Below are 15,488 nucleotides of genomic sequence, written 5' to 3' on the forward strand. Positions count from 1 at the left end.
CCGTCATTCTTCAGAATGTGTAGCACACCCTGCCCAGGGGTTTTCTTTCAGCTTGATGGTATCTTCAGATTAATTTGCTTGCCTTTAATTTAGCACTTAGCCGTAGAACTCTTACTTCATCAGCAGCGCCCTCGTTGTTGCATCAAACTTCTACCTTGAGAAATATGAGCATCCCAAGGTGGAGGGTGGTGGGTTTGAGGCTCCAAGCAACTACTTCTCCTTTGGAAACCTTTTCAAAAGCAGCACCCTTCCTGTGCCTTTGGCAGCTGTGTGTGGCCTGTGGCTAGTCACTGTTCCTAAACTCCCATCAGCTTGTTTATATAACCAAATGAAACTGACCGTCTTGCAATCGTTGGGTCTTGGGAGACTGGTGGTTTTAATAACACTTTGGAATGCATAATAGGTTTCCCCAACGTGATCCTGAGGGAGTATGTATCCAGGGTGCTGCCTGCTTTTCCTGTACTGGGCCTTACACAAATGAATTACGTAAGGAGCTTTAAGGTACTCCAGCGTAGGAGTTGTGCAGTCCAGAATATAGTCATTGACTTTTGCCCTCACTTTGCTCTTTTTTCATCATGTTAAGGAGAACTGTTCAGTGAGCACACAGTCTTGTACCCCAGAACTTAAGTCTCTGGGTTTGTGTCTACCAGGGTGATAGATAGAGGAGCTTTGTTCAGAATTAACCGCAGATGGGAGTCAAATTCTGTCCTGCTACTCGGATAGGTTTCGATACTTTTTCTTAACTTCAGGGTCGCTGTTGTCTGGTGTATTTGTGGGGAGGCGTATTTTTAGAGGCGGTTTGCTTCAAGGGAGAAGTCAGAGTTTTAAGGGATAGTTCAGGAGACAAGAATTGGGGGTTAGCAACCATGGGGGGGGGGCGAGGGAGAGAGAACCGTCTGAGTAAAGGAATTCTACGCTGACTTCCTCTTCATTTACTTGTCTGAAAGGTGCTTTTATAAAAGAATGCTAAGATTGGAAAACACCCTCTCACATTTGTTTATTGTAACTTGCTCGTTTATTTAACGAAACTGTGCTATTGCAGTACAGCAGCTTTGGGGGACCCATGGCTTCCTTCCGTGGATTTCTCAGGGCTTTCTCAGTGAGATGACCCCAGGATGACAGCTGCTACACCACAGCTGACATTCCTCTGCAATGCACAGCCACGGGAGACTGAGTATGTTGCAGATTGCACACTTGATCTAGTCCAGTGCCCTTCATGGTCTGTGTGCATGACAGTCTTCTCCAATCTGGTGCCCTCCAGATGTTGCTGAAATACGGTTCCCATCAGCCCTGGGGCTGGTGATGATTGTAGGAAACATCTGGAGAGCACCAGGTTTGGGAACATGCACAGATCTATAGTGCCCAGGGATTCCATCATGTTTTGAAAGCTGCTGTAGTAAAGTGCCTATAATGTGAATGATAGGCCAGTTGGGACTTTGGGAGCCCCGATGACCAGGGAGCAAAGGTATACTCGGCACTTGCTGTATCCACACCCTTCTTTCTCTCCTCCCAGCAACTTCCATCCTGAAAAGGCAGAAACAGTTGCGCAGGAAGAATGTGCGCTTCGACCAGGTGACGGTGTACTATTTTGCAAGGCGCCAGGGATTTACCAGCGTGCCCAGCCAAGGGGGCAGCTCCTTGGGCATGGCGCAGCGCCACAACTCCGTCCGCAGGTACACCCTTGGTGAATTTGCCCAGGAGCAAGAAGTGAACCACCGGGAGATTCTCAGAGAGCACCTCAAGGAGGAGAAGCTCCACGCCAAGAAAATGAAGGTACTTTTTTGTGGCCATAAGCATCTCTCCCACTGGCTTGCAGAAGGTTTAGTGTGTGGCTATAACTCCATGTAGATTTCGGCACATATAATGGGGGCCATTAGCACAGCAGCCGTGGGAAATTCGCTTTGTGTGCCCATATCTGTTCATGCAGTCTGTAACATTAGCTGTATTAACCTGTAGGACCCATCTCTAAGAAGCGTTAAAGACCAAGTGGCCCCTTACGCCCCTTGGCGGCATTTGCAGATCTGCATCAGAAAAAGATAAAGAAATCTGCTTCTCTGGTTATTTTTTATTTGCCTGATTCTGCTAGCTCTGTGCCCCAAACTAAATTCCGTGCCCGTGCATCCCTCGTAGATATACACAGGCCTGTCACATGATGTTGGGACACAGCTAGGTGCAGTTGCTAATGCAAAAATGGGAGCATATGAGGCTTTTCCCCTAGGGGAAAAGAGCCTCAGCTTGCCAAGAGCTTTCCCAACAAGGGTGTGTGCAGAGAGGGTCCTTTTAGCAGAAAGTGGATTGCCAGTGAAAGAAGTGGAGGGATTCCCCAGCTTCTTTTGAATGAGGCATCAAAGCAGCACAGCCAGGAGGGGTCTTTGAGTGACTCCAGCCAATTCTCCCCTAGTGACCTGGCACCAGCTTTTGCACAGCCCCTTTTGCTTTCTGTCAAGCTGATTCATGAGGAGGCTGAGGAGCTGCGGTGAAAGATTCTGGGTCTTGGCCCTACCCCCTGGATGCAAGCGCCTTGTTCCAGCCTTCTCCATATCCTGCCTCCTGGCTGTCTGGCCTGTGTGTCCCTGGGGTTGCCTAGCAACTGGGTTTCCCTTACCAGACTGGATGCTTCTGTCTACAAACCTAGAATTTCCAATCAGTCTCTGGCTGCCATGACAACCAGCTGAGCGAAAGAGACAAATACCCTTTCTTATAGTCCTTCCCCTGATTCTTTCCTTGTGCTGTGCATACTTCCAGTCACAAGGAGGTGAACCTGCTTTGGGCTTGCACTATTTCAGGGTGCAGGGGTGGGCTCTCATGATGAAATGCTCATCCATGCTAATGCTCATTAGATTGCATTCAGTGTAGCGCCAAGGAGAATGCTCCATCTTCCGCGCAAGGATTTCTCCTTGTGCATTGGAATGTTCTTCTCCTCTCCTGCCCCTGTGCGCCCCCAAAGTCTCTTCAAGGGGTTCTCTCAACCCTCCAGAGCAGATCTGGGGATGATGTACAGGGGAAAGGAGTGTTGCGCAAGCGCTAGTATTTTGTTGAATACCAATCACTAAATTATTTATAATTATTCTTTTTAAAAAGTATTAATAATATTTGCATGCAGAAAACACACACCTCAGGGAGACAGGGGCTAGCCTAAAACCCTTTGTCCTCATGTGTTAGTTTTCCGTGGGTGTGGATTTACTTACAGTGGTGCCCCGCAATACGAATGCCTCGCAAGACGGAAAACTCGCTAGTCGAAAGAGTTTTCCGTTTTGGAGGTGCTTCGCAAAACGAATTTCCTATGGGCTTGCTTCACAAGACGAAAATGTCTTGCAAGTTCCTGCAGGGGTTTTTTCCTTATAAGCCGCTAAGCCGCTTCTCCGATAAGCTGCTAATAGCGCTAATCCGCTAATCCGTCAATGGGCTTGCTTCACAAGACAAAAAAACCGCTAGATGAAGAGACTCGCAGAATGGATTCTTTTCGTCTTGCGAGACACCACTATTTAATTGCATTTGAGCATCTCCCCCCCACCTGCAGCCTCATGGCACATTCCAGAAACAGGCTTGCACACTCATCCATGAGAACTTTGCCTATGCTATACAGAACTCCAGTCCCTGCATTGGACACTAAGGAGCATTTGGTTAGGACTGATCAGTAGGGGTAGTGCCAAGGCAGTTGATCAAATACATGGCTGTAATTATAGGAAGCAAACACAAATGAAATGAAAAGTAATTTTACAAAAATACCAATCTGTGGTTCCTGAATTCTGTGGGAAATACACTGTTTGAAGTGCACTCTCCTCAAGCAGGACTTGCATCTGTACACTCCACACAGAATCCAGCTTCCAGAAGACCTTGGCTTTTCCATACGTGTTTGGCCAGGCAGCTGAGAGAGGCTTAGAAAAGTATGGGCTATACCTGAAAGTGTGGATTGTGGGGGTGGAAGTTAACGCAGAGATTTCCAGCAGCCAGAGAGCTAGTTTCACATGGCCACCTTCCTGCCGCCTATTCCTGGGTCTGTCCCTCCAGCCTCCCCAACCCCGCCACCCCTGAAGCATTCCTGTACAAATGTCCGTGCCCTCCTCTCTCCCTGTGTCTACCACATCTGTGTGAAAAAAGAGAAGAAACTACCAACGCCTTCAAAGCTCTAAATTTCAGAAGCAAGATAACAGCTCCCTTCTCGGTGCAGACCCAGCGGACCCCCAGCCTACGGTTTCTGCCTTGTCTTCAAACGCCCTGCCTTGAGGAAAGGCTCTGACTGATTTCCACATAGCAAGTAGAGAGAGGGGAGAGAGTGTGCATGTCGCCAGCCTTGTTGCTTTCATCTCCTGCTTCTTCCAAGAATCACAGTTAATGGGTGCGTTTTAATATCGCCGCAATCTCGTGTTGTAAAATGACCTAAGGTCACCCACGTTTTGGCGCCCTCAGCCGGGAAAACCCCAAACCAAGCTGCAGCCGTTGCACCACACTGGCTCTCGCTGCTGCTTCCCATTGAACGTGAGCAGCGAAGCCAAGTAACGTTGCTGCGACCTCAGTCACTCCTGCGATGAGGCTCTGTTGCATCATGTCTCTGAGGAATAGTCCCTCTGTAATCCTGTGGCCGGTCTGATGAAATCGCTTCCACTTGCTTTGTTTTGTGCAGGCAGGTCTCTTTGCCATTGGCAATACTTCTGGCTGTGAGCACAGGTCTAGCATTTTGGAGTGGGGAGAGGACAAAATTTGCTCTGCTCTATACAAGTTGAGGGAGAGCAGCTGTCCTCTGTGGAGCTCCCTGACTGAGCTGATGTTCACAGCTCTGGAACTAGCAGTAGTTAGGCTTTCTGTGTGCTCATTGTCCTCACGGAAAGAGCGTAGGAATTCAATGGTCACTCTTCAAAACCATGCATAAGTAGAAGAACATGCTTAGGAACCCTGCTGCTTCTAATACTTGGAGATTTGGTTGCATTTCCCAAGAAAGTTCACAAAATAAAAATGGCAAAAGTCCTCTTGCCTCTGTCCCATTGTAATACAGTTGCCTTCTGTCTTTCCCCCTTCCCCTTTGTGTCTTGTTGGCATGGTGTCCTTATTATGCTTGTGCCAGAAAAGACGAATTATATGGTAGAAGTTCTGATTGCAGATGCATTTGGGGGAAAGTGGCGTCTGATTAGGTGCAAATGGAGCAGAAGAAAGAGATGGTGGTACTTCAAGCAGCACTGAACTCGGAGAACAGAAAATGGAGTGCAAAAGGAATTGTGCTGCCTTCTCCCAATCATTTCGGTTAAGTTGTCTTTTGAGAACTTAACCTTGCAAACATGAAGGCTAGAAACATTCTCCCTCGGTCCCTCAGGATTCTGTAGAATGCAACACATGCTGCACTCTCCTGTTCTCTACCTTGCCTCATTCCCTTGAAAGATGCAAGCACCTGCTTGCAGGTCACTCAGGATTTGGGCACCTTCTGCCTCCCACTTACAGATCAGATTGTAAGCTCCTGCAGGCAGGGACTTTCTGCCTTGATTTATATTACTGTGTAAAACTACATTGTACATTGAAAGCATTATATAAATAACCCAAGGCTGAAAGGGTGATGTGCATGGATGCGCCAGGGTTCCACAATAAAACATAGAATTTTAGAGTTGGAAGGTACTATGAGAGTCATCTAAGGGACGCGGGTAGTGCTGTGATCTAAACAACATAGCCTAGAACCTGCTGATCAGAAGGTCGGTGGTTGGAATCGCTGCGATGGGGCGAGCTCCCGTTGTTTGGTCCCAGCTCCTGCCCACCTAGCAGTTTGAAAGCATGTCAAAGTGCAAGTAGATAAATAGGTACAGCTCCGGCGGGAAGGTAAACGGTGTTTCCGTGCGCTGCTCTGGTTTCTCCAGAAGCTGCTTGGTCATGCTGGCCACATGACCCAGAAGCTGTCTATAGACAAACACCGGCTCCCTCAGCCTATAGAGCGAGATGAGTGTGCAACCCCAGAGTCGTTCGCGACTGGACTTAACGGTCAGGGGTCCCTTTACCTTTATGAGAGTCATGTAGTTCAACCCCCTGCAAGGCAGGAATCTTTCAGCCAATGTGGTCTTTTTGACCTAGATAGAGAGGAGGAATAACTCGCAGAGAAATATCTTCCAAAGTCTCTGCCCCCATCTACTTTCCAAGAAACCCTAAACTGCTCAAAGCATTCATCTTGCATATCAAATTGCTCCTTCAATGTGCAGGTTTTCAAAGCGTTTGGAATGTATTTACTTTAAGGAGTGGGGCTTTCTTTGGCTACTAGCCTGAGTGGCTAAGTTTCCCCTCCGCTGAATGTGACTTGCAAAGAACCACAAGGATAGAGTGCCCTGTTGCACTCGTATCTCAGTGGTGAGCTTCCAAAGGTGTTTGGCTGGCCACTGAGAAGAGGGTGCTGGGCCAGATGGGTCTTTTTGGTGTGATCTAACAGAGCTGCTCTTACATTATTGAGTAGCAGTTGTGAGGTGGGTGGGGGGAGAACAAAAAGAAGGGCATGGAAGTGGAAGACAGGTGAGTCTTAGGGACTAATGAGCGATTGCTGGGCAAGAGGGATAAAGGACAGTGCAGGTGACTGCTGGCCCATCACTTAACTGCCTGAAAGCCTGCCAAGCCCTCACCAGACCCGGCCAGGTTTCCCAGCTTCACTCTGAGTGAGACCTGGGCAATTTTTAATTTTTTTTAAGCCTAACATTCTTGGGACCCTTGCATTCTGTGCTGCGTACCAAGATTTTGCTCTGACGCAAAGATGTGTAGAATACATTTTCAAATTTCAACCCAAGGAAATTGCTTGTCTCTCCGCAGATTGCAAAGCGGGATGCAGCTTAGAGAGTGTTGAAGATTAACTTTGCTGGTGTGTGTGTGTGTCTTCTCTCTTCTCCCCCACCCCACCCAAAGCTGACCAAGAACGGCACCGTGGAGTCGGAGGAGGCGGATGGGCTGACTCTGGAGGACGTCTCCGACGACGACATAGATGTAGAGAACGTGGAGGTGGACGACTACTTCTTCCTGCAGCCCCTGCCCACCAAGAGGCGCCGCGCTCTCCTCCGAGCCTCGGGGGTTCATCGCATCGATGCGGAGGAGAAGCAAGAGCTCCGCGCCATCCGCCTGTCGCGGGAGGAGTGCGGCTGTGACTGCCGGCTGTACTGTGACCCTGAGGCCTGCGCCTGTAGCCAGGCTGGAATTAAATGCCAGGTCAGTGGGGAAACCACTAGGCTTTGGCCTGAATTATACCACGCAGTCTTTGTCTGTCTGTCTGTCTGTCTGTCTGTCCCTTTGAAGTTGAAGCGTGTCCATTTAAGATCTTTGTCACTGCGTTCGCCCTGAGCTTGCAAAGAGAAACAGTTGTGCTCCCTAGTAAGTCTGTGTGCCCTGCTAAATTAACACACTGGAAGGTCCTGTGGGATCCGGTGGTGACACATTTGGCCTTCGCATCTCTGAGGCAGAGAGAGAGGCAGTCTCCCATTATCTCGGGAGGAATTTCCCCAAATAGAAGGTAATTGTTTCAGACTCTATTTGGGGAGAGAGGGGAGGGGGACAGCAAGATGAGGTGGATCTTTGTTGTAGGGCAGCGGAAAAGGTTCCTAGGATGAGCAGCCCTGGCTGCTATTGAGCGATAACTCTGTCCTTGCAGTCTGCATGGTATGTTCATTAGTTACTCTGCATGTGAAGTCTGTTGTCCCTCTGCTCCCCTCTACTGGCTGCCTTCTGAAATGAACAGATTAAGAAAAACACTTTCTCCATAAATTTGCAGCGTTTGTGCAATTCTAAGCACATGTTCATGTTTCATTATTCTGCTCCTCCTATTCCTGTGGGGAGCATCAGGGAGAACTATTCAGGATCCACCAGAAATCTTGGCTCTGTTTCCACCCCAGCCACCTTCTGAAACTTGCCTGTGCTCTTTTACGCTGTCTTTGCATCCGTTAGAACTACAAACCTGCGTTCTAATTTTTATATTTGCTGAAATGAAAGCTGAGATTCTCAGGATGCTGACCTCCTCACCCAGTAACAAATTCTGTGTTTTCACTGTGTAGAATTGGTCTTGCATGTTGTCCTTCTGTTCTAACACAGTCCTTCAGATTGTGTGCATTCTGTCCGTCCCTTAATATTTTCCCCCACACGTGCATCCTTTTCTTCTGCTGCTGCTGGCAGCTATTTATGTGATAAATATGCAGTTTTGGTCCGGGGGGAGGTCTCAGATATTTTCCACTCAGTGATGTGCTTCCAGTGGAAGGATATTTAATTCCAAAGCACTAAAGCTGCAAGCATTTGATCACTTGTCTTGGCCAGCAGACCTGTTTTTTTATTTTAGCATCTAGAGATTGGCTTGGGGAGGGGGCTGCAGAATGGGGCTGCATGCAGACCTGGCTGTCCTGTTGCTTACCAGCGGCAGCCTGCATGAATTTTGCATGCTCCTCCCGACAGGAACTTGGCTTCTGTTTCCTCCCAGCCTCCCCCCCCAAAAAAAACCTTGGCTAGGCTTGCATTATCCGCTCCCTGCCGCAGTGCTCTCCCGCTGGGCACAGATTCACTGTCCCTCAACTTCCCCCACCCAGGTGGACCGAATGTCCTTCCCGTGCGGCTGTTCCAGAGATGGCTGTGGGAACATGGCGGGGCGCATTGAATTCAATCCCATCCGGGTGCGGACTCATTACCTCCACACCATTATGAAACTGGAGCTGGAGAATAAGCGGCAGGTGAGCCGCCCCCAGACTCTGGAGGAGGAGGCCGCCGCCCCTCCCAGCTCCAGCAGCGATTGGCTGGGGGCCCAGACCCCCGAGACGCAGGACTTCCAGGAGTTCATGGCGGAGAACGAAACGGCGGTCATGCACCTGCAGACGGCCGAGGAGCTGGAGCGGCTGAAGGCCGAGGAAGACTCAAGCAGCGGCTCCAGCGTGGAGAGCCTGGGGGTGTGCATTTTGGAAGAGCCCCTGGCGGTCCCCGACGGGTTGTGCCCGAGCCTGGCCACCCCCATCCTCATCCAAGCCCAGCTGCCCCTGGGCTCCTCCGTTCTGTGCTTTACGGACAGTTCTGAGCAAGCCAGCTCTGCCGAGGGCAGCCAAGCCTACTTGAACAATGGGCCGGTTGTGTACTATCAGGTCGACCAAAGGTCGATGCTGGGTGTGAAGGGCGAGAGCAGCGCCGAGGAGCCCGAAATTCCCCCTCGCTACCCAGACGAGAAGGAGCTGAGCGTCTACTCTGTCCCGGTGACCTCGCTGGTGCCTTGTGCCAGAGCCGCCGTCTCCGGCAGGGCGGAAGGGGGCAAAGCGCCCCTGTCCCCGGAGCCCCTCGCTTCTGAAAGCTGCCTGCCTGAGGTTCCTCCTCCGCCAAGCCTGTCATTCCACACAAACGTGCCGCAGGACAGTTTGCGGCCCCAGAGTTTGGGGCAGTCTCCGGAGAGGGCCTGTGAGCTCCCCTCGTCGGAGGAGTGCTCCCTGGGACCTGCTCTGGCCGTGTGACCCACCCCGACCCACTGTAGCTCTTAATCTTGGATGTCTATTTATTGGCAGAGAATTTATCTAACGGCCGCAGGCCCCCAGGGGATTATTTAACGTGGGGCGTTGGGAGGGGGGGAGCGTTGAAAGGGACTGCTTTGTACAGGCTCACTATGAAACAAACTACACCCAGGGGGTCAGGGGTGTCTTCTGCGGATTGGGCGGCCTCTGAACATGGAAGCGCCTGGACCACGGACAGGAAACGGTCCAGTTGGAGCTGCTGCAGGGCAGGCACCTTATCCCCCTCCCTGCAAGGACCAAACGTGAATGTGCGTCATGGAAGCAATAGAGTGGAGCTGCCTTTTCTCCCAGAGCGCTCAATGGAGTTTTTTTTTGGGGGGGGGAAGGGGGTAGAAGAGGACGTTGCTACTGCTACGGAATATCACAAATCCATACATGCTGTGGAATCTCTCTCTCTGGCTCCCAGTGCAGCTGCCTCCACCTGTACCATTTTGTCATCTTTCAGTGCTCTGTCTTCTTGGAACTGTGACCTCCTTTAATCTGCTTGAACTGCTCTGGCCAGTTGCACAGCTTTAGGCTCTTACAAACTCTTATTTATGTGACATTTTTGCAGCCCTCCCTTCCCTCCCTAGGAGAACTTTAATTCTCCCCCCCCCCAATTTTAAATTCCATATGGATTAACGCTGACCGTGACTGGTTATACCTGCAGTTTGGCATGCAACTGTCCATACAGAACCATTGGCCTCTGGGGTCCTCCTTGCCCAGTGGCTTCACCCCAAGCAGGCTTACTCCGCGTCTTGCTGGCTCTGAATGGGGTCCGGTGAGATCGATCAAGTTCCGTTGTTTCTTTCTTAACTAACAAACAAAATGTCCTGAATGTTTACTGAGACTTCCTATGACACTCCAATGTCCATTCTGAGCTGGGGTTTTCTGCCTCTATGATGTTAATCCCTTCTGTGATCTGATTCTTGAACACTCAATGCACTTGGAGCGGGGGGCGGTTTGATCTTCTCAGTGGAGGTAAAGATCTGACCATTTGGGTGGACAGGGAGGTCCAGCAGAGTAATTATCCTTCTGCCCAGTCGTTCCACTAATTATTATTTTTTCCTCCTTCCCATCAGCTGTTTCAAGACGTTCCATTTTAATTGCACGCTAGTTTGGAGGTGGATCTGAGAGCTTTATATACTCCCTTGCTACTTGCTAGCACCCTAGCCTTCTGGATGAATCTGAATATGCAATGCAACTGTAGCCGGCTGGGTTGCGAGCACAAGGGGTTAGGGTGTAATAGGATGGCAGTGGAGAAGACCTCCAAGCTGTATATGCATCTTCTGAGATCTGCATTGCAAGGAAGGGGTGCAATTAGCTGTTCTTATTAGTCCTAGAATGAAAGGGACGAGGTGGGGTATCCTTAGAGCTGCCACGTTCCCCCTTGTTCTACTGATGGTCTCACTGCAAGATAACAAAAGCACTTTCTGCATCCACCCTCCCTGGCATTCTTCTCCCCTAGTTTTTTTGTAGTAACAGATTATTGCCTTCCTCTGCAGTTCCCTGTTCTGGGTCAGCTTGGCTATCACCATGGCTTCCGTGTGGTGTGCCTTTAGATCAGGAGCGGCTTACTTAATGGCATTCCAGATGTTGCTGGACTCCAGCTCCCATCATCCCTGACCATTGGCTGTAAATGATAGGAATGGTAGTCCCAGCAGCATTTGTAAATGATAGGAATGGTAGTCCCAGCAGCATCTGAGACCCAAGGTTGAAGAACACTGCCCTAAATACACCAGGTTAGCTCAAAACCAGCACTGAACTTTCCCTACTTTATAATCTCTTTCCTTCCCCAGACTGTTCATGACCTCCGTTACCTGCATAAGCCCTTTGGGATATTTAATTTCCTGCCATTCATTGCAGCCTTCCCCATTCCATTGCACTCTGGATGTTTTTGGACTACAACCAGTGCTATTTTTCTAGAAAAAGAGGTGCCGGAACTCACCATGAACACCTCCCTTGTTATAACAGCAATGGCGCCCACCTGGGAGATGCCAGAAAGGAGTTCCAGCTGGGGGAAAAAGCCCTGACTACAACTCCCATCATCCCTTACCATTGGCCAAGCTGGCAAGGACAGGTGGGAGTCGTAGCCCTGTCTGGAGGGCACCAGGTTGGGGGAGGCTGCCTGGAGGATTCCCTAGGCAGTACAAGGCTGCTGTACTTATATATATTTAGAAGGGAGGGTGGAATCTAAGCAGCCCATGCGAGAAGCATTCTTCCTTCATCACTTAATTCTATCTGGGAGCTAACATGTGCGTAACGTTAAGCTGTATGAAATGCATGCCGTCTTTTCAGAAGGCAGCTTCTTCCTAAACAGGACTACCTGAAACTGACCGCTGAGCATCTGGCCGGTGTTTTGGATACTGGTTGGGGGAAGAGGGGCTGGTTGATAAAAACCCCAAGCCCATGATCCCTCTTAAACCAAAAAGGTGCTTGGTGGTGAACCGAGAACAAAACCATGTTACCAGCAGCTGCATCTAACCCACTTCTTTGCCTCCACCTTTATCACAATGATAAATGATGGCTAATAGAGATGTAAAAATTGCAGAAATTTTGAAGCCTTGGTGGTGGAAACTGGTTTTTTTTTCTGGGGGGGGGGGGAGAAATGGAAGTTTTGGGGGGAATTGAAATAAGAACGTAAGAGCAGCTTTCTGGATCATGCCAATATCCCGTCCCATCTAGTCTAGCATCCTGTTCTCACAGCGGCCAACCAGATAATATGCAATTCTTACCAAACCTACATTTATTTTACTGCTTTTAATAACCCAAAAGACATAATTTATAACTTGGCTTATAAAATTTTACTCTGGGATTCCCAGAGCAATTCTATGCATGTTTACCCAGAACTATTACCTTTTCTGTTTAGTGTTCCAGAGATAAGCGCACGCGGAATTGCTGTAGGCTGCCGTCCCCTTTGCGCACTTACCTGGGAGTCAGTTACGCCAAACCAATGAGACTTGATTCTGAGCGGTCAGGCTGCAAAGGATCATGCTATGTTATAACAGGGTGTCTGTGTCACTGTCACTTGAGGGGAGAGGGGAAAAGGTTGACCACAATGGAAGGACCCAGTCAAAAGCATAGGTGTAGAATATCCACTTCTACTGTGTTCATAATACACATTTTGAGTGAGCAAGAACTTGCCTTAAAGCATTTAAGAAAATGCTTCAAATTTCCATTTTTTCCATCAGAAAGTAGATTCTAGGGCAACCCCCGCTCTATTTTTTCTAGAAAGTTTTCAGTTGTGTTTTTTTTTTTCTGGACCTCCACATCTCTAGCAACTAAGCACCTTTTCCAACCCATCTGGAAAAGCCCATCCTTCTGAAATGGCACTAGCTCCCAGGGGGATAAGGTGAACAGAAGCAATGCAGTCCTGGAAATGACAGCAACAGGGAGAGAGGTTTTTCTTTCCTTTCTTCCGGAACAGCTCCTGACCTCACAGTAATATTGCAGCCCATGGAAACTTCACACTGCTGGGTTGATGAGACTTCCGACCAGATGGTGAGTATTTAAGTATATAAAAAGGCTTCGGTACTTTATAACTCCTCCCCGATCTTCCTTTTAACTCCTAAGCTTTCTATCTGCTGCTTAGCGTCAATACCGCACACCTGAGCTTCCTGTGCTTCGTCTCACAAATAAGTACTTAATTGCTGCCTCGCCACCTCCTGCTGCAGTGAACGGTTTGGAAACGGCGCCAATGCGTGCAGGAGCCAGGCTTCTTTGTGCAATGACTTTTGAAATGGGGCAGGGAAGGGAGAAGAGGACCTAGAAGCATCGGAACGAGAAAAGCCTTAAAATGTCTATCACAGTCCCATTTGCTGCCTTGCGAAGCAAAGGGTGCCGTGCACACAAACGGGTGTCACTGGCCTCGTTGCTAGGAGTTCTGCTGCTAATATTTGGGGTTTTCTCCCATGCTTCTCTACAACCAGGGCTTGAAAAAGGGGCACAGGTGACATTGCTAGGTATCCCCCCGCCCTTTCCATACTAGACGTTTACAAAATAAAAGGTGCTATTAAAAAGCTGGCTTTAGTCTCAAAGGCAGTCATTTCCAGATGCAGCCCTCTCTGTAAGCGTATGTGTCTGTTGTGCTTGGAGATTCACAGAGCAGAAGAGTTCTAGCAGGGGGGCAAGGGATGCGCTCCCTCTACAAAGTTGCACCGCCTGTCCTAGGCCAAAGGTGCAAAGGAAGTAGGGTTGAAATGCCCCCATCATATAAACCTCCTCAGGTTCATCGTAACACCACTGTAGCCTTTATGGTGTGCGTCCAGTCCCCACCGTTCCCTGCCTTGTGGCGCGACTAGAAGTGTACACTCGCAGGGTGCACCATTTGTATCTCTGGCTTCCTGCTGATGCGTGCAAGGCAAAAAGGACTCCCCCACCCTGCCAGAACACTTAAACACTTCCAGCTGGCCACTCCAGCACTGGCCTAGGAGCCATGGGCAACTGTGGTGCAGTTGTGTCCTAAAGGAAACGGTTAAAATGCCTCACCACCAGCCCCTTGTATTTGTAGCCTTTAAACTCCACACTGCACATTCCTTTCTTTGGGGATTGGCTGTGATCAGCTCTAAAGGAAGAGGTGTAAATGGGACACACCTCGGCCGCTGGCAGATTCTCACAATTTAAGAACTTTGTTCTTTTGAGTGCTTTTAAGCGGCCGCAGCCCATGAATGACAGGTGGCCTGCTCTGCAAATGGAAACAACTTCGCACTTAAATATATGCTTTTTGAAAATGAAAAAGGAATTATTATGACTGACATTCCAAGAAGCAGAGGATGTCGAAATAGGTTGATAGAAACCCATCTGGATAAAACTGGCATCGTGGACACATTACCCAGGCAGCATCTGAATTGCTCCATTTCTGTCGTCCTGGCCCTGTGCTCTAATTGTGTCCATGGGCCAGCAAAGCCCATTGGACCTTTTGCACCTGTGACCTTGGAAAAACAAAGCAGCGTGTCGCCCTGATGGAAGGACAAAGTAAAATGGCTTTTGTGGGTGGGATGACCTGGTTGCAAGTGAAAAAAATATAAATCCTCAACTCCAAATCATGTTAGGAAATGGATCTGGTTTTCCTTCACTTGACTTTTTTTTTAAAGACTTTTTAAAAAGCTGGTACAGGATACCCATAATGAAATGAGCTAGTGTTGTCGCAAAGCGATCAGACACACACACTCCTCCTTTCTCCTCTCCCTGCCCCCTCCTCTTTTGGTGCTAGTGAACTGTTTACATGGGAATGGCCCTTTTACTACCTGTTTGGGAGACTCTTTAACTAGGCCCCAGTTTGAGACGTTTGGTACAAGCCCTGCCCCCTTCATCAGTCGTGACTCCGATAACTTTATAACTTGCTCTCAGCTCTCCTGCCTCACATGGTATACAGGTGGCATTTTCAATGTGAATCCAAAGCTTGTCAGGTCCTCTACATTTTGTTTTGCCTTTTATGTTATTTTCATTGTGATAATGCTGTATTTAAAGAGGATATTTAAGTGTAAAAATAAAGAAATGCTTGAACTTGCAAAGCAGCTTCTGTTCTCAGTGCAAAAGTTGGCAATAGTGGTTTAGGTTATTGCTGCTCACTTAATAGTGCAATGGACATGCAACCTTGTATAATCCTGACTAGAGCCAAGCTCATGCCACCAGCTCATGTGCTCCCGCTGCTCTTCCATGGTGTATATTGTCTGCAAAACCACTAATCTAGGGTTTATAAACTATGGGTTGTATTCAAAGCAGTGCTGATGCTTGTTCATGCCACATGCGCTGACACAAGCTCCCCTCTCCTCTCCCTGCACATCATTCTGGGAGGGGAAGAAGTCCTGTTGGAGCTGACTTCCACTAGTGCGATTACTGAGTTTAATTGGCCCTATAATTTCAATCTTGGAGCAGAATCTGCCTTGTAACGATGCACACACAATATATGGTTGGTTCAGAAACAGCATCGAGACCACAGAGGATAGCAGTACCTGTTCTAAGGCAGTTCGTGCAACTTGAAGAACTGGGCTTTTTGCATCATCTGTTTACTTCATTCATAGTGAA

The 15,488-nt window shown here is 48.8% G+C and overlaps 1 protein-coding gene across 1 annotated transcript in view; it reads left to right on the forward strand.

The window, feature by feature from the left end:
* CSRNP2 (cysteine and serine rich nuclear protein 2) overlaps nucleotides 1-11,125 on the forward strand; it is a 34,785-nt gene extending 23,660 nt beyond the window's left edge. Inside the window, exons 3-5 of the mRNA XM_081898724.1 lie at nucleotides 1,514-1,773; nucleotides 6,865-7,161; nucleotides 8,523-11,125. Coding sequence (XP_081754850.1) covers nucleotides 1,514-1,773; nucleotides 6,865-7,161; nucleotides 8,523-9,425 — 1,460 coding nt within the window. The 3' untranslated portion in view covers nucleotides 9,426-11,125. The remainder of the gene's footprint in view (nucleotides 1-1,513; nucleotides 1,774-6,864; nucleotides 7,162-8,522) is intronic.
* The last annotated feature ends 4,363 nt before the right edge of the window (nucleotides 11,126-15,488 follow it).

This window comes from Podarcis melisellensis (assembly GCF_964234715.1).
Source record: "Podarcis melisellensis genome assembly, chromosome: 2".
Lineage (NCBI taxonomy): Eukaryota > Metazoa > Chordata > Lepidosauria > Squamata > Lacertidae > Podarcis > Podarcis melisellensis.